The following is a 25,589-nucleotide window of genomic DNA, read 5'->3' as shown; positions in this document are numbered from 1 at the left end:
ACGACGTCCTCTCCACTTCAGTACCACAGACCCTTAACTTTCCCCTTCTTTCTTTTGCCTTTTTTGCCACCACTTGGACGCTTCGGTCCGAGCCGCGTGCTTGTTCTTCTTCTTCTGCGCTGCCTGGGGCCTGCGGCACATTAGACACGCTGCAAAGTTATTTGGGGGTGGGAGCCAACCTCGCGCCTACGCTCCTGGGAGAAGGGAGGGGCTGGGCCGCTCTCTGGCTGTAGGAAACACTCAAAGAAATCAGGTTTCATTTTTAGATCTCGCGGAGCGATGGCAATGACGGGATGACTCAATTATGAGGTGAAATCATGACAGAATCACCCTCTGAATGTTCATTTCTTACGTCTAGTCATTACGCTGCAGTTAGAAAGTAGCATTCACACCTCGGAGAGCTGTTGCAGCATGTGGATTGACATGAATCATGGCTCCGAGCCGAGAGGTGAAGCAAAGGCTAGGATTATTAAACTTCTTCAAGACAGTAAATCATCAAGAAATGTTGTAAAATGTGCACCGAAACACAAAAGCAGTGAAATTGTCACGTTGTGTAAATGGTAAATAAAAACAGAATTCGATGATTTGCAAATCCTTTTCAACTTATATTCAACTGAATAGACTGCAAAGACAAGATATTTAACGTTCAAACTGGCAAACTTTGTTATTGTTAAGCAAATATTAGCCCATTTGGAATTGGATGTCTGCAACGTCTTTCAAAAAAGCTGGCACAAGTGGCAAAAAGGACGGAGAAAGTTGAGGAATGCTCATCAAACACTTATTTGGAACATCCCGCAAGTCAGGGGTCGGGAACCTTTTTGGCTGAGAGAGCCAAAAAGCCAAATGTTTTAAAATATATTTCCGTAAGAGCCATATAATCCATCCATCATCTTCCGCTTATCCGAGGTCGGGTCGCGGGGGCAGCAGCATAAGCAGGGAAGCCCAGACTTCCCTCTCACCAGCCACTTCGTCTAGCTCTTCCCGGGGGATCCCGAGGCGTTCCCAGGCCAGCCGGGAGACATAGTCTTTCCAACGTGTCCTGGGTCTTCCCCGTGGCCTGCACGTGCCCTAAACACCTACCTAGGGAGGCGTTCGGGTGGCATCCTGACCAGATGCCCGAGCCACCTCATCTGGCTCCTCTCGATGTGGAGGAGCAGCGGCTTTACTTTGAGTTCCTCCCGGATGACAGAGCTTCTCACCCTATCTCTAAGGGAGAGCCCCGCCACCCGGCGGAGGAAACTCATTTCGGCCGCTTGTACCTGTGATCTTATAGGTCTCTTATTCTTTGTAATAACATTGTTATTCTGAAGCTAACTGTGGAAGGAGCGTGGCCTGCGGGCCTGCAGCAACAGGTGCGTAGACGGCCCACCTAGGCCTTTTTATCTAATCACCTGTCGCTCTGTTATAAGCAGCAGCCAGGAGGAGAAACTGGGTTGGGGCTGGAAATACTATTGCTGGAAAGCAACTGAGAGACTTATTGAAAAATAAAACAATATTGTAACCCTGAAACAGGCTCTCATGTCGGTGCTGGGGGGTCTGAAGAACCCCCAGGAGGGCAAGCCCCACACTAACCAATAATAAAAAAAATCACTTCTTACCATTAACGCAACTTCTTGTACAGGTGCGGTAGAAAACGGATGGATGGATTAAAAATGCATGAGAATGTTTTATATTTTGAACATTATCTTTAACATTGTGATTACAAGTGGAATTATTCATTACTTATCGTGTTAAGCAACGTCAGCTCAGATTTATCCGAGAGCCAGATGCAGTCATCAAAAGAGCCACATCTGGCTCTAGAGCCGTTGGTTCCCTACCCCTGCCGCAGGTGAACGAGCTAAGTGGGAACAGGTGAAGTGCTCAGTCGTTCACAAACAAGGACGGGGCGAGGTTCACCACTTTGTCAACAAATGCGTGAGCAAATTGTCCAACAGCTTAATAACATTTTTCAATGAGCTATAATTTCGGGATTTCACCATCTACGGTCCGGAATATCATCAAAAGGCTAAGAGGATTCGGAGAAATGCCTGTGAACTTGGATCCATCGGGCGGTACTGCATCAAAAAGCGATATCAGTGTATAAAGCATATCACCACATGGGCTCAGGAACACTTTAGAAAACACACAGTCAGTAACCACAGTTGGTCGTTACATTTGTAAGTGCAAGTTAAAACTCTATGATGCATAATCAAAGCCAAGGAGTTTAGGGATTTCTGTCACAGTTATTTGGTGTTGATGAACCCCAGGATGCAGAGACGGAGGCAGGCATAGAATATGAAAACATGATTTAATTAAAACTAAACAAGAACAAACAAAAAGCACGCACGTGGGCAGAATAAAAAACTAAGGGAGCTAGCACTGGAAGCTAGAAAACAAAAAGGAACTATAGCATGGAAGTTAGTGGATAGCAAACAGAAAAAACGGAAATAACCAATGCTAACAGAAACAGCTTACCGCTACGACGACCAGGACAAAATGTAGCATTACAGGTAGTAGCTGTAACAAAACGACACGACAGGTAGCACGACAAGAGTGATATGTGGCAACGACAATACAATGATCCAGCAACTGACACAAGACAAAGCAGGTACAAATAGGAGCAGGCCGATTGGCAACAGGTTTGGCCAGGTACCAATCAGCCGCAGCTGAGGAGGAACACAGCACTCAGGGAACAAAATAAGAGCACTAGACTGGAACTAAAGACAGGAGATATTAAACACAGAGGAAACAGACAAATGCAGAGGAAAAAACTAAAACATAGACAAACTGTCAGGGGACAGCCTGACAATTTCACCATCTACGGTCCTTAAGTTAATCAAAAGGTTCAGGGAATTTGGAGAAATCACTGCACATAAGCGATGATATTACGGACATCCCATCCCTCAGGCGGTACTGCATCAAAAAGCAACACCAGTGTATAAAGGATATCACCACATGGGCACAATAACACTTAAGACAACCACTGTCAGTAACTACATTTGTTTGCTACATCTGAAAGTGCAAGTTAAACTCTACTATGCAAAGCGAAAGCCACTTATCAACAACACCCAAAGACGTAGCCGGCTTCGCTGGGCCTTAACTCATCTAAGATGGACTGGTGCAAAGTGGAAAAGTGTTCTGTGGTCTGACTAGTTCACATTTCAAATTGTTTTTGGAAACTGTGGATGCCGTGTCCTCTGGACCAAAGATGAAAAGAACCATCCGGATTGTTGTAGGCGCAAAATTGAAAATCCAGCATCTGTGGTGGTATGGGGGTGTATTAGTGCCCAAAGCATGGGTAACTTACACATTTGTGAGGGCACCATTAATGCTGAAAGGTACATACAGGTTTAAGAGCAACATATGTTGCCATCTAAGCAACGTTGACATAGATGCCCCTGCTTATTTCAGCAAGACAATGCCAAGCCATGTATTACAGAGTGGCTTCGTAGTAAAAGAATGCGGGTACTAGACTGGCCTGCCTGTAGTCCAGATCTGTCTCCTATTGAAAATGTGTGATGCATTATGAAGCCTAAAATATAAGAAGGGAGACTGTTGAACAATTTAAGCTGTACATCAAGCAAGAAAGAAAAAAAAATCCACCTGAAAAGCTTCAAAATGTGTTGTTAAAAGGAAAGGCCATGTAACACAGTGGTAAAAATGCTCCTGTGACAACTTTTTTGCAATGTGTTGCTGCCTTTAAATTTTAAGTTAATGATTATTTGCAAAATAAATTTAAGTTTTTCAGTGTGAACATGAAATATCTTGTCTTTGCAGTCTATACAAGTGAATATAAGAATATAAGCAGATCATTGTATTCTCTTTTTATTTACCATTTACACAACGTGACAACTTCACTAAGAACATGACTTACATTCTAGAGATGCGTTCTTTCCCCCCAGTCCAACATCAGCATGTGTAGGAATAAAATGGTCCAAGAAAGCCACCGCTCAAGGTGTTCAATCTTGTATTTCCACGACTGCACTTGAGCCACCTTTGCTGCGAGTCAGTATTATAAAAAGAAAAAAAAAAAAAATCCATTGCTCTCAAGCCATGAGACAGTAAAGTGTGATCATAAAGACATAAATGTACAACGATAGGATCCTCTTAATAAGTTACCACAAACTTACTTTAGGTGTCACGAGAGGAAATGAGATTAAAAAAAAAAAAAAAGTCCCGGACCTTGCAATTATAATGTGTTGGATGGGAGTCGTATAAAAAAGGGGAATTATGTTTCCTCGGTCGACAAAAACATGAACGGCGCTCCCCTTTTTTTAGTGTATACGTGTTGCCAAAAACCTCAGCATCCGTCCATATGATGACGTCATCGATAAGGCAGCCCGGAGGTCAGTAAACAGGCAGGATTGTTTGGCTGAGCCTTAATGAGTAACTGAGCAGGAAAGTGCACAGACACAGGTCACATACTTCACGTGGGAAATGTCCTCTCCTTGGATTATTCCTGCGCCAAATTTGTTAGAATACAGATTTGACTGAAGGGCGGTTTTGTCTTCTGAACATTCAAGTACTAAAACCCAAAAGCAGTGAAGTTGGCACCTTGTGTAAATGGTAAATAAAAAGAGAATACAATGATTTGCAAATCCTTTTCAATTTATATTCAATTGAATAGACTGCAAAGACAAGATATTTCATGTTATTTGCAAATAATCATTAACTTGGAATTTAATGGCAGCAACACATTGCAAAAAAGTTGTCCTAGGGGCATTTTTACCACTGTTTTACATGGCCTTTCCTTTTAACAACACTCATTAAAGGTTTGGGAACCGAGGAGATGTAAAGCTTAAGTTGTGCTATTTTAAGCTTTAAATTGCATCACACATTTTCAATGGGAGACAGTTCTGGACTACAGGCAGGCCAGTCTAGTACCCGCACTATTTTACTATGAAGCCACGCTGTTGTAACACATGGCTTGGCCTTGTCTTGCTGAAATAAGCAGGGGCGTCCATGATAACGTTGCTTGGATGGCAACATATGTTGCTCCAAAACCTGTATGTACCTTTCAGCATTAATGATGCCTTCACAGATGTGTAAGTTACCCATGCCTTGGGCACCAATACACCCCCATTCCATCACAGATGCTGGCTTTTCAAATTTGCGCCTAGAACAGTCCGGAGGACACGACGTCCACAGTTTCCAAAAGCAATTTGAAATGTGGATTCGTCAAACCATAGAACATTTTTCCACTTTGCATCAGTCCATCTTAGATGAGTTTAGGTCCAGAGAAGCCGGCGCTGTTTCTGGGTGTTGTTGATAAAATGGGACCCATTGCTTCCCTGCTTGGCACTCAGCATCAAGGGTTGGAATTGGGGGTTACACCACCATAAATGATTCCCGGGCGCAGCACTGCTGCTGCCCACTACCCCCCTCACTTCCCAGGGGGTGATCAAGGGGATGGGTCAAATGCAGAGGAAAAATTTTACCACACCTAGTGTGTGTGATATCATTGGTACTTAAAATTTTTTCACTTAACTTATAGATGTCTTTCGCTTTGCATAGTAGAGTTTTATCTTGCATTTACAGATGTAGCGACCAACTGTAGTTACTGACAGAGGTTCCCTGAAGTGTTCCTGAGTCCATGTGGTGATATCCTTTACACGCCGATGTCGCTTTTTGATGCAGTACCGCCTGAGGCACCGAAGGTGCGTAATATCATCGCTTACGTGCAGTGATTTCTCCAAATTATCTGAACCTTTTGGTGATATTGCGGACCGTAGATGGTGAAATCTGTAAATTCCTTGCAATAGCTGGTTGACAAATGTTGTTCTTAAACTTTTGGACAGTTTGTTGACAAAGTGGTGACCCTCGCCCCGTCCTTGTTTGTGAATGACTGAGCATTTCATGGCAGTTTGTTTTTATACCCAATCATGGCACCCACCTGTTCCCAATGAGCCTGTCCACCCGTGGGATGTTACAAATAAATGTTTGATGAGCATTCCTCAACTTTCTCAGTCTTTTTTGCCACTTGTGCTAGCTTTCTTGAAACACGTTGTAGGCATCAAAACACAAATGAGTTAATATTTGCAAAAAATAATTACGTTTTCCAGTTCGAACGTTAAGTATATTGTCTTTGCAGTCTATTCAATTGAATATAAGTTGAAAATGATTTGCAAATCATTGTATTCTCTTTTTATTTACCATTTACAGTGACAACTTCACTGGTTTTGGGGTTTGTAGTTTTTTTCCTAGCCCTACCAGTCAGAAAGAGATTACTCGGTGACAGGGGAGAGTCGGTCTAATGCACTTTATGTTACACACGGATGACATAAGTGCTGATTAAGTGACATGATAGAAAGAGTGGCAGGCGGTAAATCAACTTTACAGACAAGGTTCCCGACCACATACAGTATGTACAGTATGGATTGAATACAAGCTCTGATCCAGGCTCAGTGATAGCAGAAAGTACACAGTGGGAGAGTGCAGGTGGATAATAAACAACTGCCTTCAGATAATAAGACATTGAAGAATCACTGGAAACGGATCGAAGGGACATTGGACATTCACATCATCTGCTTGGACTTGGAACAAAATACAAATAGGGAAAAAGATGCGTTTCCATTACGGTTTTGACAAAGAGGTTAAACACAAAAAACGTTGTTGTTAAAATGAACAAACACAAGCCCTGCGGATATTAGTCACTGTGATGGTTTTCTGGTACTGTTGTGGCTACAGTGGACTCCCAGAAGTCCATTACTCCAAGGAAGTGTTCGACCTTTGATTTGTTTGGACATCTAATGGATAAATAAAATGTATCTAGTCCGAGTCCAAGATAAAACTATTACACACTGTCTAAATTTTGTTTTATGTTGCATTGCAGCATAGTTACTTGTCTTTGGGAGGACACAAAGAAGCTACTCATACAGATAAAGATTTTATTTTTAAGGACGAAGTGCACCTTTTGTGGAATTTCACCAATTGTTCACATTCATTATGAGACATGTGACCGATGGATTTTTTAAAAATGAATTTTAAATATTAAATGAAATAAATACAAGTCTGCTGACAGCGGGATCAATGGTAAATCCACCATTTTGCCCATAAAACTTAATAAATAATCATTTTAAAACTGCCAACAATACTCCATTTACATTTGGTGAGTTGAATATTAACAACTATTCGTCATATTGTTAATATAAGCGCTAACGCAGACAAATTATTTATTGATCACTTCATGTGTCCCTATGTTTACATCATTTAGTGGTCTGCTGCTTCCTCGCTCCCTGGAAGTTTATCTGAGATCATAAATCATGCATCTCACCTGGGCAGAAGAAGTCTGAGTAGGTATTCCGACAAGTTGGTACACTTTGACAGCCATTTTGAACCTGAAAATGTCGAGGATGACACGAAATACAAGTCTGCTTACGGCGGGATCAATGGTAGCTCCACTATTTTGCCCATAAAATCCAATAAAAACCCATAACAAAAAGTGCCAATAATACCCCATTTACATTTGGTGAGTTGAATATGAACAAGTATTAGTCATGTTGTTATTATAAGCGCTAACACAGACAAACTATTTATAGCGGCGCATTTATCACTTCCTGTGTTCCTATGTTTACATAATTGAGTGGTCTGCTGCTTCCTCGCTCTCTGTAAGTTTATTCCAGATCATAAATCATGCATCTCACCTGGACAGAAGAAGTCTGAGTATAGATACTCCGACAAGTTGGTACCCTTTGACAGCCATTTTGAACCTGAAACTGGTGAGGACGACACCAAATACAAGTCTGCATACAATGGAATCAATGGTAGGTCCACTATCTTGCACATAAAATCCAATAAATAACCATTTAAAAAGCGTCAACAATACTCGTTTACATTTGGTGACTTAAATATTAACAAGTATTAGTCATATTGTTATTGTAAGTGCTAACACAGACAAATTATTAACAGTGGCGCATTGATCACTACCTGTGTCCCTATGTTTACATCATCGAGTGGTCTGCTGCTTCCATTCTCCCTGGAAATTTATTCTAAATCATAAACCATGCATCTCACCTGGACAGAAGAAGTCTGAGTAGGTATTCCGACAAGTTGGTACACTTTGACAGTCATTTTGGACCCGAAACTGGCGAGGACGACACAAAATACAAGTCTGCATAAAGCGGTTTCAATGGTGTGTCCACTATTTTGCTAAAAAAATCCAATAAATAACCATTCACATTTTGCGACTTTAATATTACAAATATTAGTTATATTGTTATTATAAGTGCTAACACAGACAAATTATTAACAGCGGCGCATTGATCACTACCTGTGTCCCTATGTTTACATCATCGAGTGGTCTGCTGCTTCCTCGCTCCCTGGAAGTTTATTCCAGATCATAAATCATGCATCTCACCTGGACAGAAGAAGTCTGAGTAGGTACTCCGACAAGTTTGTACACTTGACAGCCATTTTGGACCCGAAACTGGCAAGGACGCAAAAAATACTAGTCTGCTTACAGCGGGACCAATGGTAGGTCCACTATTTTGCCCATAAAATCCAATAAATAATCATTCAAAAACTGCCAACAATACTCCCTTTACATTTGGTGACTTGAATATTAACATGTACTAGTCATATTGTTATTATAAGCGCTAACGCGGACTAAGTATTAATAGCGGCGCATTAATCACTTCACGTGTCCCTATTTTTACATAATTGAGTAGTCTGCTGGTTCCTCGCTCCCTGGAAGTTTATTCCAGATCATAAGTCATGCATCTCACCTGGACAGAAGAAGTCTGAGTAGGTAATCGGACAAGTTGGTACACTTCCACAGCCATTTTGGACCCGAAACTGGCGAAGATGACACCAAATACAAGTCTGCTTACAGCGGGATCAATGGTAGGTCCACTATTTTGCCCATAAAATCCCCCAAAAATCCATTTAAAAAGTGCCAACAAAAATATTCCCTTTAGATTTGGTGACTTGAATATTAACATGTACTAGTCATATAGTTATTATAAGCGCTAACGCAGACTAAGTATTAATAGCGGCGCATTAGTCACTTCACGTGTCCGTATGCTTACATAATTGAGAGGTCTACTGCTTCCTCGCTCTCTGTAAGTTTATTCCAGATCATAAATCATGCATCTCACCTGGACAGAAGAAGTCTGAGTCGGTATTCCGATAAGTTGGTACACATTGACAGCCATTTTGGACCCGAAACTGGCGAGGACGACACCAAATACAAGTCTGCTTACAGCGGGACCAATGGTAGGTCCACTATTTTGCTCATAAAATCCAATAAATAATCATTCAAAAACTGCCAACAATACTCCCTTTACATTTGGTGACTTAAATATCAACAAGTATTAGTCATATTGTTATTATAAGTGCTAACACAGACAAACTATTTATAGCGGCGCATTGATCACTACCTGTGTCCCTATGTTTACATCATCGAGTGGTCTGCTGCTTCCTTTCTCCCTGGAAGTTTATTCTAAATCATAAATCATGCATCTCACCTGGACAGAAGAAGTCTGAGTAGGTATTCCGACAAGTTGGTACACTTTGACAGTCATTTTGGACCCGAAACTGGCGAGGACAACACGAAATACAAGTCTGCATAAAGCGGTATCAATGGTGGGTCCACTATTTTGCTAAAAAAAACCAATAAATAACCATTTACATTTCGCGACTTTAATATTAACAAATATGAGTTATATTGTTATTATAAGTGCTAATGTAGACAAACTATTTATAGCGGCGCATTAATCACTTCAAGTGTCCCTATGTTTACATAATTGAGTGGTCTGCTGCTTCCTCGCTCCCTGGAAGTTTATTCCAGATCATAAATCATGCATCTCACCTGGACAGAAGAAGTCTGAGTAGGTATTCCGACAAGTTGGTACACTTCCACAGCCATTTTGGACCCGAAACTGGCGAAGACGACACCAAATACAAGTCTGCTTACAGCGGGATCAATGGTAGGTCCACTATTTTGCCCATAAAATCCCCCAAAAATCCATTAGAAAAGTGCCAACAATACTCCCTTTACATTTGGTGACTTGAATATAAACATGTACTAGTCATATTGTTATTATAAGCGCTAACGCAGACTAAGTATTAATAGCGGCGCATTAATCACTTCATGTGTCCCTATTTTTACCTCATTGAGTGGTCTGCTGCTTCCTCACTCCCTGGAAGTTTATTCCAGATCATAAACCATGCATCTCACCTGGACAGAAGAAGTCTGAGTAGGTATTCCGAAAAGTTGGTATACTTCAACAGCCATTTTGGACCCAAACTGGCGAGGGCGATACGTTTCTTTGTGAGGACATTCTTCATCTAAATGGGAATATATAAACATCTTAGCAGTCGGCATCCTGAAAACAGCAGACCTTGTACAGTAAGTGATGAAAAAATACATTAATCGTGATGGAGTTTCGAAATGAATGCGCTGCATACGATCAAAATAGATAAATATTAAATGTTACTATCAATGTGCCCATTACTATACGTATACTTACCTATGTACTTACTATATATACACTTTAATCATGTATATAAACCTTTGCAAGGGCTTTATAGGGAGAATTTATAGGGCTGCTATAGGCTCCATTGTAAGCAGACTTTTGATCGCATTTTTTTAATATTTAGAATGCATTTTAAAAAACATAGTCATGTGTTTCATAATGATTGTTCCTCTTTAAAGACATTCAAAAGTGCAGTTACCCTGATCTCTGATGAGTACCATAACAGTCGAACCTACATTGTTGCTTTTATTAAAAGAAAAATAAAGCGATTGTGATGATAGTAGTGGTCACTAGGGGTCAGTATAAGGTCATATGATGCAGAGTCGTGTATAGAGAGTATGGACTACTCCTTCAACGTGGTCCCTGTAGTCACATGAGGGGCTTTGGACCACTCAGAGAGGCCAGGCCATATCCTAAATGATTGATCGGAACCCCCTCACCTGACTACAGGGTAGGGTTGTTCCGATACCAATATCTTGGTACCGGTACCAAAATGTATATCGATACTTTTCTAAATAAAGGAGACCACCAAAAAATGGCATTATTGGCTTTAAACATATGTTGTTTATTGTAGATTAGTCCTTAAATAAAATAGTGAACATACAAGACAACTTGTCTTTTAGTAGTAAGTAAAGACTTCGAATTAGTCTGCTGACGTATGCAGTAACATATTGTGTCATCTATACACCTGTTATTTTTTCAACATTATTAAGGACAAGCTGTAAAATGTATTATTAAAGGCCTACTGAAAGGAGATTTTCTTATTTAAACGGAGATAGCAGGTCAATTCTATGTGTCATTTCGTGATATTGCCATATTTTTGCTGAAAGGATTTAGTAGAGGACATCGACGATAAAGTTTGCAACTTTTGGTCGCTAATAAAAAAGCCCTGCCTTTACTGGAAGTAGCAGACGATGTGCGCGTGACGTCACGGGTTGTAGGGCTCCTTACATCCTCACATTGTTTATAATCATAGCCTCCAGCAGCAAGAGCTATTCGGACCGAGAAAGCGACAATTTCCCCATTAATTTGAGCGAGGATGAAAGATTCGTGGATGAGGAAAGTTAGAGTGAGGCACTTTAAAAAAAAAAAAAAAGGCAGTGGTAGCGTTTCAGATGTAATTAGACACATTTATTAAGATAATTCTGGAAAATCCCTTATCTGCGTATTGTTTTAATAGTCTTTTAGTGAGATTCTAAAGTCATACCTGAAAGTCGGATGGCTGCGGTGAACGCCAGTGTCTCAGAGAGAAGCCAATGGAGGAGCCAAGATCACAGAAGCCTTAATGACAGCTGCAGGATGAGGTCCCATAATCCACTGAAGTCCCCGGTAAGAGCTGACTTCATATCAAAATGTTCCCATCCAAAAACTTGCTGGTTGACGTAGAGAAACATGTTCGCTTGACCGCTCTGTGTTAAAGCTTCACAACAAACAAAGAAACACCGGCTGTGTTTGTGTTGCTAAAGGCAGCTGCAATACATCACTTCCCACCTACGTCTTTCTTCTTTGACGTCTCCATTATTAATTGAACAAATTGCAAAAGATTCAGCAACACAGATTTCCAAATTACTGTGTAATTATGCGATGAAAAGAGACAACTTTTAGTCGTAAGTGGTGCTGGGCTAATATGTCCCCTCCAACCCGAGACGACACGCGCACGCGTCATCGTACGCGTCATCATACCGAGACGTTTCAGCAGAATATTTCGGCGCGAAATTTAAAATTGCAATTTAGTAAACTAAAACGGCCGTATTGGCATGTGTTACAATGTTAATATTTCATCATTGATATATAAACTATCAGACTGCGTGGTCGGTAGTAGTGGGTTTCAGTCGGCCTTTAATGTACTTGTTCGTTTACTGTTAATATCTGCTTATTTTCTGTTTTAACATGTTCTATCTACACTTCTGTTAAAACGTAATAATCATCCTTCTCTTCTTTGATACTTTACATTAGTTTACATTGCTGGTTTTACGAGCAGAGGAGCACGTTCGGCAGCGCGCGCACACAGAGTACTTACAAGCAGACACAGTGTGTAGACAGAAAAGGGAGAATGGACACATTTTGCCTTAAAAACTACAGATAAAGGTTAAGTTATAACATTGCTTTAGCTTGCGGTTAACGTCCAGTCGCAGTTTGCAGTGTTTTAGTTACTTCTAAATCACTAATCCTCGCTTCCATGGCGACAAATAAAGTACGTTTCTTACTGCAGGATGAGTAAGAGCTAAACAAGCTTCACGACACACCGTAGGAGGATACAATAGCTCACCGGCGTCACAATATAAACAAACGCCATAGGTAGATCTACACCTGACATCCACTGTAATGATACCAAGTACAGGAGCGTGTCTTGTCGATACTACTATGATTACATTGATATTTCTTAGCAGCACAATTTCTTATTTCGTTTTTTAAAAATGTATACTATGTTTATAAATACCACCCTGGACACATGAGGACATACATTGTGACCAATGTATGACCCTGTAACTACTTGGTATCGGATTTGTCATGTCTTGTGATCATGTTTTGTTTAGTTATATTCTGTTTTGCTCACGACTCCATTGTGTCCTGTTTTTGCACTTCCTTGTTTGCTTTGTTACCATGCCATCCAATTAGTTTCACCTGTCATGTCACCTGATTTGTTTTGACCTACGCACCTGTTTTCAATCACCACATCACTATTTAAGCCTGTCGTTTTCTGTTGGTCGGCCTGGAGTCATTGTGATCTTTTCTTGCTCTGTGCTGACTTGTTTGAAGCCTTGCCATAGTTTCGTGCCTCATGCCATGCCAAGTAAGTTTTGTTTGATTTACGTTCATAGTCTGTTTATGCGTTAGTTTTGTTCCTTACCCCAAGTTGTGCCTCCGCTGTGAGTTTGTATCTTTTTTTTAGTTAAAATTAAATCATGTTTTTACCTAAACGCCATGTCCCAAGTAGTCCGTCTGCCTTCCTGGGAGAACAACCCCGCAAAAAGCTGCGACCCCCCCAATCGTGACAAGATCGATACCTAAATGTGTGGTATCATCCAAAACTAATGTACAGTATCAAAGAAGAGAAGAATAAGTGATTATTACATTTTAACAGAAGTGTAGATAGAACATGTCAAACGAGAAATAGGCAGATATTAACAGTAAATGAAGAAGTAGATTAATAATAATTTTTTACAGCTTGTCCTTAATATTGTGTACAAAATTATAGGTGTATAAATGACACAATATGTTACTGCATACGTCAGCAGACTAATTAGGAATCTTTCTTTGTTTACTTACAAGTTACTACTAAAAGACAAGTTGTTTGGTAGGTTCACTATTTTATTTAAGGTTTAAATCACAATAATAAACATATGTTTCATGCACCAGTGGTCAAAAGATGTCCCCTCGTTTGTTCTGCACACTTTACCGACGACAGCTATGCTACGACCGAGATGGCAAGAATGTGTGGATATCCTGCGACACTCAAAGCAGATGCATTTCCAACCATAAAGTCAATGAAATCGCAAAGGTGAGTTTTGTTGATGTTATTGACTTATGTGTGCTAATCAGACATATTTGGTCACGGCATGACTGCAAGGTAATCGATGCTAACATGCTATTTAGGCTAGCTGTATGTACATTTGTAGCTATATTTGCATCCAGCCTTTCCCTCCACCCACATTTAATGCCAAACAAACACATACCAATCGTTGGTTAGAAGGCAATCGCCAAATTCGTCCGTGCTTCCTCCCGTGCCACGGTCTGTTGTGACATGGCTCAAATCTTCTGTTTCTTCTTTAATTTAGTTTTCGGTACCTGCCTCCACACTCCAACCATCCGTTTCAATACATGCGTAATCTGTTGAATCGCTTACGCCGCTGAAATCCGAGTCTGAATCCGAGCTAATATCGCTATACATTTCTGTGCTATCCGCCGTGTTTGTTTCTGTGTGGTCACGCTGTGACGTCACAGGATAATGAACGGGTGGTTATAACGACGGTTAAATCAGGCCCTTTGAAGTCATTTGTGGGGATATTGCGTGATGGGTAAAATTTTGAGAAAAACTTAGAAAAATAAAATAAGCCACTGGGAACTGATTTTTATTGGTTTTAACCCTTCAGAAATTGTGATAATGTTTTTCTTTAACGGCTGACGATTTGACTGTAAGGTTGATAGTTAAATTAGACTCCTACGAATCGAATTTCCGAGTCCTGGACTATTTGTAGGCAGCTCTATGAAACCTCCTTAAACTTTTTTTTGCAAATGAGATCTGTTTATTCAGGGATAGCTGCTCTTTAAAAAAAATATTAAACATAAAACGGTACCACAGATTTTGCCCAGTCGACAATACGCGGACTGAAAAAAAATCTATCCTTAGATGTGGCTACAATAATCCTAAGAGAAAGACCGCCATAGTCCTCATTAGACGTGTTCTCTTTGGGTTATCACTCCTGATACCTTAGTTTGGCGTGTTTTCCTTGAAACTTCAGGTTAAATTGGAAGATCCGAGGGTCCACTGCACATGGCAAGGTGGTTAAATCCACAGAATGATCCATAAACGGATCCACGTCCGATTTAGTGGAGTCAACAGTTCTTGATTCTGTCCAGGAAGGAAAACTGGTAGAACTCTGGACGGGGGGGAAAGAAGCAAAGCAGCCTATGGACAAGTCTAAAAAATAACAAGTGAAAATGGCACCAAGTCAAGACCAAATCCCTGAAATGTTGTAAGATCCACAAAAACTGTGAGTGCTAAAAATAAACTTCTGGATTAATGCCTGGATTCCTGTCCATGTTTTTTGTTTTGTTGATCTGCGCGTGTCAGTTCCAGTTTCTGGGCAGGTTCTCCAAGATCCTGCGTCGATGAGAGGAGTTTGTCACTCCAGCAGCACGCAGATCCTCTTCGGTGATGCCGCTGTGGAGTGGACAAAAGGTACTGCAGCACAAACACGGTAGAACACAAGATGGCATGCACCTAAAAGGCCGACTGAAATGAGATTTTCTATTTAAACGGGGATAGCAGGTCCATTCTATGTGTCATACTTGATCATTTCGCGATATTGCCATATTTTTGCTGAAAGGATTTAGTAGAGAACATCGACGATAAAGTTCGCAACTTTTGACGCTGACGGTGACGGTCAGGATGCATATTGATGCTGGAGTAGCACACGACATAGATCGCCTTCAGAATACAGAATGGTAAAAGGTTTTTTATTAATACACATTATACACTGTACTTTGTGTGTGTGATCCAATCCAACCGTGTTCCATAGTAAAGCTTGACTGTCATTTTTCGGGAATGTAAACAAGGAAACACCGGCTGTGTTTGTGTTGCTAAAGCCGGCCGCAATACACCGCTTCCCACCTACAGCTTTCTTCTTTGATGTCTCCATTGTTCATTGACCAAATTGCAAAAGATTCAGCAACACAGATGTCCAGAATACAGTGGAATTTTGCGATGAAAACAGACGACCTAATAGCTCTGCAATCCGTGACGTCACGCGCACGCGTCATCATTCCGAGACGTTTTAGCATGATATTTCGGCGCAAAATTTAAAATTGCAATTTAGTAAACTAACCCAGCCGTATTGGCATGTGTTGCAATGTTAATATTTCATCATTGATTTATAAACTATCAGACTGCGTGGTCGGTAGTAGTGGGTTTCAGTAGGCCTTTAAAGGGGACCTATGATGATGATAAATGCCACAATGTTGGATACTTCAGTTAAATAAAGTCAAACCATAGGTTTCATGCATTTGGCCGTCAGCTTGCACACGGTTTTGAACGCCTCTGGCCGCTGGGCTTTGCGGTCTGGCTGCGTTGTGACGTGAAAGCGAGGTTGGCTGACATATTTGGACAGAAAGTAAGGCGATCAGCCAGAGATAGATGAGCTCCCTTTGAGGACAGCTACCATTGAGCAAATGTAACGGAGGCCAGACAGTGTGTCTGGACCATATACAGTCGTGGTCAAAAGTTTACATACACTTGTAAAGAACATAATGTCATGCCGGTCTTGAGTTTCTAATAATTTGTACAAGTCTTATTTTTTGGTGATAGAGTGATTGGAGAACATACTTGTTGGTCACAAAAAACATTCATGAAGTTTGCTTCTTTTATGAATTTATTATGGCTCTACGGAAAATGTGAGCAAATCAAAAATATACATACAGCAATGTTGATATTTGCTTACATGTCCCTTGGCAAGTTTCTCTGCAATAAGGCGGTTTTGGTAGCCATCCACAAGCTTTTGGCAAGCTTCTGGTAAAATCTTTGACCACTCCTCTTGGCAAAATTGGTGCAGTTCAGCTTAATGTGTTGGTTTCCTGACATGGACTTGTTTCTTCAGCATTGTCCACATTTTTAAGTCAGGACTTTGGGAATGTCCTTCTAAAACAATCATTCCAGCCTGATTTAGACATTCCTTTACCACTTTTGACGTGTGTTTGGGTCATTGTCCTGTCGGAACACCCAACTGCACCCAAGACCCAAATTCCGGGCTGATGATTTTAGCTTGTCCTGAAGAATTTGGAGTTAATCCTCCTTTTTCATTTTCCCATTTACTCTCTGTAAAGCACCAGTTCCATTGGCAGCAAAACAGACCTAGAACATAATACTACCACCACCATGCTTGACAGTAGGAATGGTGTTCCTGGGATTAAAGGCCCCACCTTTTCTCCTTCAAACATATTGCTGGGTATTGTGGCCAAACAGCTACATCTTTGTTTCCTCTGACATCACATGGACAAAGATAAGACCTTCCGGAGGAAAGTTCTGTGGTCAGATAAAACAAAAATAATCCCAGGAACACCCATTTGGGATTTACATAAATCCTGAAAGTTTGCGCGTGTCTTCCTTTGTAGTCCGTGCTGACACCGTAGTCGATAAGCTTCTTTTTCTCTATCTTTTTGTTATCGGACATTCATCCTTTGCTGTTGCCATTTCTAACATAAAGTAGTGTAAAGTTCTTATTTATATCTGTCAGTAAACTCGCCATGAAAACACTAAAAAATGAAAAAACTTTGCGCGCATCCTCCTTTGTAGTCTTGTGACATCACCGTAGTCCATAAGCTTCTTCTTTTTCTCCATCTTCTTGCTACGCTATGTTTGAATGGTTTTTGGACTACGATTGTAGTTGATGTGAGCGTGCGTGTGTAAAACATTCTTGTAGGCCTGAATGGGAATCATTTCTACTGACACAAATGACAGCACATGATATAAATCTTATTTTTATGAGTTTGAAAGTGTGCAGTCATGTGACGTTTTACCGTCAGAACGTTTCCATGCTGACCTGTCAAATAATTCAGCTACTTCTATTATTGCAGCTACATGTGAAGTTGTAGTTTCGTGACTGATGGCCATACGCAGTGTTCTTCTCGTACACTAGGGGGCGATTGTGGTTATTTCGGCTTGTTTTGCTATGCGGGAATGTCTATGGTGTAGAAGAAGAGGATGCTACATGCTGCAGTTCTAAAAGATAACAACAAATAAACACTGATTTTTGGTGTTGTTGGTCAGGTAATGTTTAAATTTAAATAACCCTGGTTATTTGGGTCATCTTTTAGTCAACTCTTTTAGGAGGTTTCTGCTTACCAGTTGTCTCAAACAGACGGCATGTGCTGGCGTCATGTCACGTAATTAAAGTGTCTTATTTTAGGAACCTTCTGACTCTTGTTAAACAAGTAGGTTTCTATTTTAAACCATCGGCTTGTTATTCCTCGCTAGGTAGAATGCCGGGCTGGGTTTGATTGGTGAAATGGAGTCCAGCATCACTACGGCTTACTTTGCATTGGTGAAACGGAGTCATGTGACAGTGGAAGAAGGCTCGCTGACAAACTAATTTGTCTTTGCAAGCATTAATCAATAGATTATAAATAGTTGTGATATAAACAACTGCAACCATCAGAATGAAACTCAATGTAAACGGAGTAACAGAAGTGTCACAAAAATACTCAAGTACAAAACCCAAAACCAGTGAAGTTGGCACGTTGTATAAATGGTGAATAAAACAGAATATAAGGATTTGTAAATCCTTTTCAACTTAAATTCAATCGAATAGACTTCAAAGACAAGATATTTAACGTTTGATCGGGAAAACTTTATTTTGTGCAAATATTAGCTCATTTGGAATTTGATGCATGCAACATGTTTCGAAAAAGCTGGCACAAGTGGCAAAAAAGACTGACAATGCTGAGGAATGCTCATCAAACACTTATTTGGAACATCCCACAGGTGAACTGGCTGATTGGGAACAGGTGGGTGCCATGAAATGCTCAGTCATTCACAAACAAGGACGGGGCGAGGGTCACCACTTTGTCAACAAACGCCTGAGCAAATTGTCCAACAGTTTAAGAACAGCTGTTGTAAGGACTTTAGGGATGTCACCATCTACGGTCCGTTTTTATATCATCAAAAGGTTCAGGGAATCTGGAGAAATCACTGCACGTAAGCGGTAAGCCCGTAACCTTGGATCCCTCAGGCAGTACTGCATCAAAACGCGACATCAGTGTGTAAAGGATATCACCACACGGGCTCAGGATTACTTCAAAAACCCCTGTCAGTAACTACAGTTGGTCACTACATCTGTAAGTGCAAGTTAAAACTACTACGCAAAACGAAAGCCATTTATCAACAACACCCAGAAATGCTGCTGGCTTCAATGGGCCCCGAGCTCATCTAAGATGGACTGATGCAAAGTGGAAATTTGTTCTGTGGTCTGACGAGTCCACATTTCACATTGTTTTTGGAAACTATGGACGTCGTGTCCTCCGGACCAAAGCAGAAAATAACCATCCGGCTTGTTATAGGCACAAAGTTCAAAAGCCAGCATCTGTGATGGTATGGGGGTGTATTAGTGGCCAAGGCATGGATAACTTAAACATCTGTGAAGGCACCTTTAATGCTGAAAGGTGCATGCAGGTTTTGGAGCAACATATGTTGTCATTCAAGCAACGTTATCATGGACGCCCCTGCTTATTTCAGCAAGACAATGCCAAGTCACGTGCTACAACACCGTGGCTTCATAGTAAAAGAGTGCAGGTACTAGACTGGCCTGCCTGTAGTCCAGACCTGTCTCTCATTGAAAATGTGTGAAGCCTAAAATAGCACAACAGAGACCCCGGACTGTTGAACAACTTAAGCTGCACATCAAGCAAGAATGGGAAATAATTTCACTTAAAAAGCTTGAAAAATGGGTCTTCTCAGTTCCTAAACGTTTACTGAGTGTTGTTAAAAGAAAAGGCCGTGTAACACAGTGGTAAAAATGCCCCTGTGAACACTTTTTTGCAATGTGTTGCTGCCATTAAATTCTAAGTTCATGATTCTTTGCAAAAACAAATGTTTCTCAGTTCGAACGTTTGCAGTCTATTCAATTGAATATAAGTTGAAAAGGATTTGCAAATCAATGTATTCTGTTTTTATTTACGAATTACACAAGGTGCCAACTTCACTGGTTTTGGGTTTCGTACAACAGAAATGCATAATGAAGAACATTAGAAAATAAAACGATTCAAATTGGGCAAGAATTAGCGTCTCGGTCTTCTTCTACACCAGGGGTCGGCAACCTTTACCACCCAAAGAGCCATTTTGACCCGTTTCGCAAAATACAGAAAACTATGGGAGCCACAAAACTCTTTTAGAATTTGAAATGAAATACGGTAACACTGCATATAGAGGGGTCTGAGACTCGCGGCCCGTACCTTTAATATGAACATTTTATGTTAGTGCGGCCCGCGAGTTTTAAATTAATGCCGTTCGACAGCATCACACTTACCAACCCTTCCAAAATTTCCGGTAGACTACCGAGTATTAGAGCAACTATTCTCGCGAATGTATGCTGATTTTCACCCGTCAACGTTTATACGAGCGTGCTATGGAGGCGCTGCCTTAACAGCTCTATACAAGGTGTACAATTATCTAGCATAGCCCAGCCACGAGTCGCTTGCGGCTTCCACAGACAACTGCAACGCATAATTGTTCAATAGCCATACAGGTTACACTGAGAGTTGTGATATAAACCACTTTAACACTCTTAATAATATGCGCCACACTGTGAACCCACACCAAACAAGAATGACAAACACATTTCTGGAGAACATCCTCACCGTAACACAACATAAACACAACAGAAGAAATACCCAGAATCCCATGCATTTCTAACTCTTCCGAGCTACATTATTCCCCCCCGCTAGCACCAAATCCCTCCTCGCCCCCCGTGCGTCGATTGAGGTGGGCGGGGTTGGGGTTTCGTGCTAGTGGGTGTGTATAATGGAGCCCGGAAGATTTAAGGATGCATGAGATTCTGGGTATTTGTTCTGTTGTGTTTATGTTGTGTTACAATGCGGATGTTCCCCCGAAATGTGTTTGTCATTCTTGTTTGGTGTGTGTTCACAGTGTGGCGCATATTAGTAAGAGTGTTAAAGTTGTTTATATCACAGCTCCCAGTGTAACCTGTATGGCTGTTGAGTAAGCATGCCTTGCAGTCACTGTCGTGTACCAACAGAGGCTGCATACTACATGCGACTGGCTGGCACGCCGATAGCATTGTGCAAAAGCGGGCGCGAGGACAAGGTTTAGAGGACTGCTAAAGCTTTGCCATTGGGGCACGCCCTCTATATTATCGAATAGGTGAAAATCGGAGAATGTTGGCCCCGGGTGATATCCGAAAGAGGCATTAAACTCTGGAAATCTCTCGGGATAATCGGGGGGTCGGAAATTATGTATCTGAGCCACATTAGAGTGATCAAAGAGCCGCGGGTTGCCGACCCCTGTTCTACACGATTGAAGTCGCTGACTCAGCTATCAACATCCGAACTAACACAATCCAGACTATGATTTAGCGGTCTAAACAGTACCTCAGCAAGCTTTGTAGAAGAGTGGCGTTAATGCAATCATTCTGGATTTTGGCGGAGGAGTTAGCTTTTAAGTGTCGGGAAGAGAAGCAGAAGTCTTACCTGAAATAATCCAGATCATCCCAGCCATTAAGGCTGAGTCCCAGAGTGTACTTCTGCAGACCCAAAGCACTGAGGAGCTCACAGACCGTCTCCGGAGCACCTTGGAGGACCGAAACCTGTTTTGCGAAACATAAACAGAGTCATGCCTTCTCCAAAAAATAAAATCCTAAGTACGCCTGCAGGGTCGTACCTCTTTCTCCCAACTGTGACCCCTCTCTGTGTGTGAGGTGGGTCCATTTCTGTAGCCTGGCCTCTGGCCGGGAAAGGACGGAGCGCTTTGCTTTGCAGGAAAGAAGTCCACCTCACTGAGCGACTTGGCAATCTGCAAAGCGGTGAGGGAGTTGTCGCCTGTGGGGCCGAGGGGCTGCTGCTCGGCCGCCCAGGCAGAGGGCACCTGGCAGTGTCCCAGAGGAGCCGGGGTGAAGGAGAAAACTGGCGGGGATTTGGATTTCCTCTCTGGAAGGTTCCTATTGGCTTTTTGGCGGATGATGGCCGACTGGTTCATGTACAGGTTCCTCAAGTTCTTCTCCGGCAGAATGGAGTCGTGGGGTGGTTTTTTGGCGTGGTACTTAGGCTGGGACACCTGGTCTTGGCACAGGGGGATACCTTTACCGGAGGGCGGAGAAATGGGGGAGGGCTTTTTGGCGGGGAAAAGTTCGTAGGACGAGTTGGCTTGAGGTGTCTGAAGCGGAGGGAGGACGGCCGGGATTTCAATTTCCGTGAAGTCTGACCGGCGACAGGACCGGGCGTTGAAGCCGTGCCTTCCCGAGACTTTTGGGAGCTGCAAGGCCTCGTTTCCGGCCCAGATGACCTGTGGTTCCCTTCGCTGCGGGGGGAGAGCTTCCTCTATCCCCCGGACCACCGACACACCCTCAAAGATGAAGTAGGCCGGGTTGGTGTAGCTGCTCGTGGTTGGCTTGGTAGGAGCCGCCAAAGACCTGCAGCACATTTATAGGTCACGTTTCTGTCCTAGTGGTTAGAGAAGGGGTCGGGAACCTTTTTGGCTGAGAGAGCCAAGAATCCAAATATTTTAAAATGTATTTCCGTAAGAGCCATATAATATTTTTTTTAAACACTGAACACAACTAAACGCGTGCATTTTTATTTTTAAGTAAGATTAACATTTCTAGAGCAAGGGTCACCAACGCGGTGCCCGTAAGGACCAGATGAGTCACCCGCTGGCCTGTTCTAAAAATAGTTCAAATAGCAGCACTTATCAGTGAGCTGCCTCTATTTTTTTTAATTTTATTCATTTACTAACAAGCTGGTCTCGCTTTGCTCAACATTTTTAATTCTAAGAGAGACAAAACTCAAATTGAATTTGAAAATCCAAGAATGTATTTTAAAGACTTGTTTTTCACTTGTTTAAATAAATTAATTGATTTATTTTTTGTACTTTGCTTCTTATAACTACCAGAAAGACAATTTTAGAGAAAAAATACAACCTTAAAATTTATTTTAGGATTTTTAAACCTTTTTACCATTTAAATTCCCTCCTCTTCTTTCATAAAATTTTAATCAATATTAGAGTAAATACATTTTTTATTGTATGTAAAGAATAATAAATACATATTAATTCATTTTCTTCATTTCAGCTTCTGTTTTATCGAAGAAGAATATTTGTAAAATATCTTTTCAAATTTATTATGATTAAAATTCAAAAAAAATATTCTGACAAATCTAGAAAATCTGTAGAATCAAATTTATTTCAAAAGTCTTTTGAATTTCTTTTAAAAATGTTGTTCTGGAAAATCTAGAAGAAATAAGGATTTGTCTTTGTTAGAAATATAGCTTGGTCCAATTTGTTATATATTCTAACAAAGTGCAGATTGGATTTTAACCTATTTAAAACATGTCATCAAAATACTAAAATTAGTCTTAATCAGGAAAAATTATTAATGATGTTCCATAAATTATTTTTTTAATTTTTTCAAAAAGATTCACGTTAGATCGTTTTTCTCTTCTTTTTTTCTGTTGAATTTTAAAGAGTCGAAATTGAATATAAACTATGTTTCAAAATTTAATTTTCATTTTTTTCGTGTTTTCTCCTCTTTTAAACCGTTCAATTAAGTGTTTTTTTCATCATTTATTCCCTACAAAAAACCTTCCGTAAAAGGGAAAAAAAAGTACGACGGAATGACGGACAGAAATAACCAGTTTTTATATATATTTAGATTTATTCATTAAGGGTAAATTGAGAAAATTGGCTATTTCTGGCAATGTATTTAAGTGTGTATCAAACTGGTAGCCCTTCGCATTAATCAGTACCCAAGAAGTAGCTCTTGGTTTCAAAAAGGCTGATGTAAAGAGTGTGCCATACACTCACTGAGGTGTCATTTACCCTATAATATTGACATTTCAAATGTCAGTGAGTGATACAAACAATTTACATTTATATGTTCACCCTCAACAACTCTTGGTGGTGAACTCTCAAATAATAAAGGTTATGTTTTCACTTATTTTGATGCTGTTTGCACCCAAAGTGCCTTTAAGCAAAACTGTGTGGAGGAGCGGCGCACAGGTCCAAAAGGAGGGCATGACTTTTTATCTACTGATCCAAATAGTCGTTGTCGGAGTTCTGAGCTGAGGGGAACCATAAAAGAAGTCCTCACCTGTTAATTGGGACTCGCGTGGATGCGTGAACTCTGCCTGCACCTCTGTCCTCTTTCTCAAAACGTAACCACTCTGAAAAAGCCACATTTGATAAAGTGGAGAAATTGGTCAATACATGTGAAACTTGTATTGACTTCCTCAATGTAAGTGTGTGTGTGTGTGTGTGTGTGTGTAGGGATTTTTCAAATTGACTGTGAGTCGCTTTTAAAAGTGTTCTCCTCTGGTCTACATATGAAATAACAAGTGTGTGTAAGATATTTAAATGTGCCCCTTTTGGCCAAATGTAAATAAAAAATGTAAATAAATATGTATATAGGGACATGCCGCAATACCTTGAAGTAAATAATGAAGATTAAAAATCAATTACAAACAAATAAATTTTAAAAAATTAAAATTAAAATAAAAAATTCTCATAGTGTAGACTTTTTTCTTATAAAATTGGACAACAATTTCTCATATTATTTCTTTTTCTGTAATATTGCAATATTCTATCATAAAATTATGCCTTTTTTATGTAAGATTATTACTTTTTAATGCAAATTGGTCCTATGAAATTCTGACTTGCATCACAATATTGCCATTTTTTTTTGTTGTTCTTATAAAAACACTGACATTTTTTGAGTAAAATTATGACTTTTGTCATAATTTTGCCAAGTAAAATTCCATTTAGTATTATAATATTGCCAAAATGTTAAACTTTTCTTATAAAATTGGGACTTTTGTCGAGTAAAATTACGACTGTTTTCATAAAATTGCCAAAATGTTGAGCTTTACTTGTAAAATTGCGACTGTTATCGAGTGAAATTCCAACTTTTATTATGATATTGCACAAATGATCAGTTTTTCTCGTAAAATTTTGACTAGCGTTGAGTAAAACTACAACTTTTGCTATAAAAATGTAGACTTTTTTCTTATAGAATTGGAAAACAATTTCTCATATTATTTCTGTTTCTGTAATATTGCAATATTTTATCATAAAATGATGCCTTTTTTATGTAAAATTATTACTTTTTAATGCAAAATGGTGACATTTGTCGTATCAAATTCTGACTTGTATCACAATATTGCCAATTTTGTTGTGGTTCTTGTAAAATAATGACTTTTTGAGTAAAATGATGACATTTTGCCTGGTAAAATTCCAATCATTATTATAATATTGCCAAAATGTTACAGTTTTCTTATTAAATTGTGACTTTTGTCAGGTAAAATTATGACCGTTTTCATAAAATTGCCAAAATGTTGAGCTTTTCTTGTAAAATTGCGACTACAATCGAGTGAAATTCCAACTTTTATCACAATATTGCACAAATGATCAGTTTTTCTCGTAAAATTTTGACTAGTGTTGAGTAAAACTACAACTTTTGTTATAAAAATGCCAACATTCTAAGTTTTACTTGTGATATTGTGACCTTTTTCCTGTGAAATTCCAACTAATTTTTCACAACAAGAGTTTTTATATGTGCACAGTATGTATATATTATTAATGTTGTAAATACAAATGATTATAAATCTAGAAAGGGTGGTCCTAAAGGCATCTTTCTGTCACATGTGTGTAAGAAATTGAAATGCCCTCCCTTTGGCCAAACATGATGCAATAACTTA

General features: G+C 40.2%; 2 protein-coding genes across 3 annotated transcripts in view; both read right to left on the bottom strand.

Moving 5' to 3' along the window:
- LOC133552806 (P2Y purinoceptor 4-like) overlaps positions 1 to 8,371 on the bottom strand; it is a 25,435-nt gene extending 17,064 nt beyond the window's left edge. The window contains exons 1-3 of the mRNA XM_061900303.1: positions 8,249 to 8,371; positions 7,993 to 8,062; positions 1 to 130 (exon numbers count right to left, since the gene is read on the bottom strand). The exon at positions 1 to 130 is cut by the window's left edge and continues 31 nt beyond it. Coding sequence (XP_061756287.1) covers positions 1 to 130; positions 7,993 to 8,049 — 187 coding nt within the window. The 5' untranslated portion in view covers positions 8,050 to 8,062; positions 8,249 to 8,371. The remainder of the gene's footprint in view (positions 131 to 7,992; positions 8,063 to 8,248) is intronic.
- inppl1b (inositol polyphosphate phosphatase-like 1b) overlaps positions 3,789 to 25,589 on the bottom strand; it is a 73,105-nt gene continuing 51,304 nt past the window's right edge. For both annotated transcript variants that reach the window (XM_061900301.1, XM_061900302.1), the window contains exons 24-27: positions 23,987 to 24,059; positions 21,565 to 22,312; positions 21,375 to 21,490; positions 3,789 to 15,339 (exon numbers count right to left, since the gene is read on the bottom strand). In XM_061900301.1, coding sequence (XP_061756285.1) covers positions 15,246 to 15,339; positions 21,375 to 21,490; positions 21,565 to 22,312; positions 23,987 to 24,059 — 1,031 coding nt within the window. In that variant the 3' untranslated portion in view covers positions 3,789 to 15,245. The remainder of the gene's footprint in view (positions 15,340 to 21,374; positions 21,491 to 21,564; positions 22,313 to 23,986; positions 24,060 to 25,589) is intronic.

The sequence above is a fragment of the Nerophis ophidion genome, linkage group LG05 (assembly GCF_033978795.1).
Source record: "Nerophis ophidion isolate RoL-2023_Sa linkage group LG05, RoL_Noph_v1.0, whole genome shotgun sequence".
In the NCBI taxonomy this organism is placed as follows: domain Eukaryota; kingdom Metazoa; phylum Chordata; class Actinopteri; order Syngnathiformes; family Syngnathidae; genus Nerophis; species Nerophis ophidion.
This window is presented reverse-complemented; position numbering and strand designations above follow the sequence as displayed.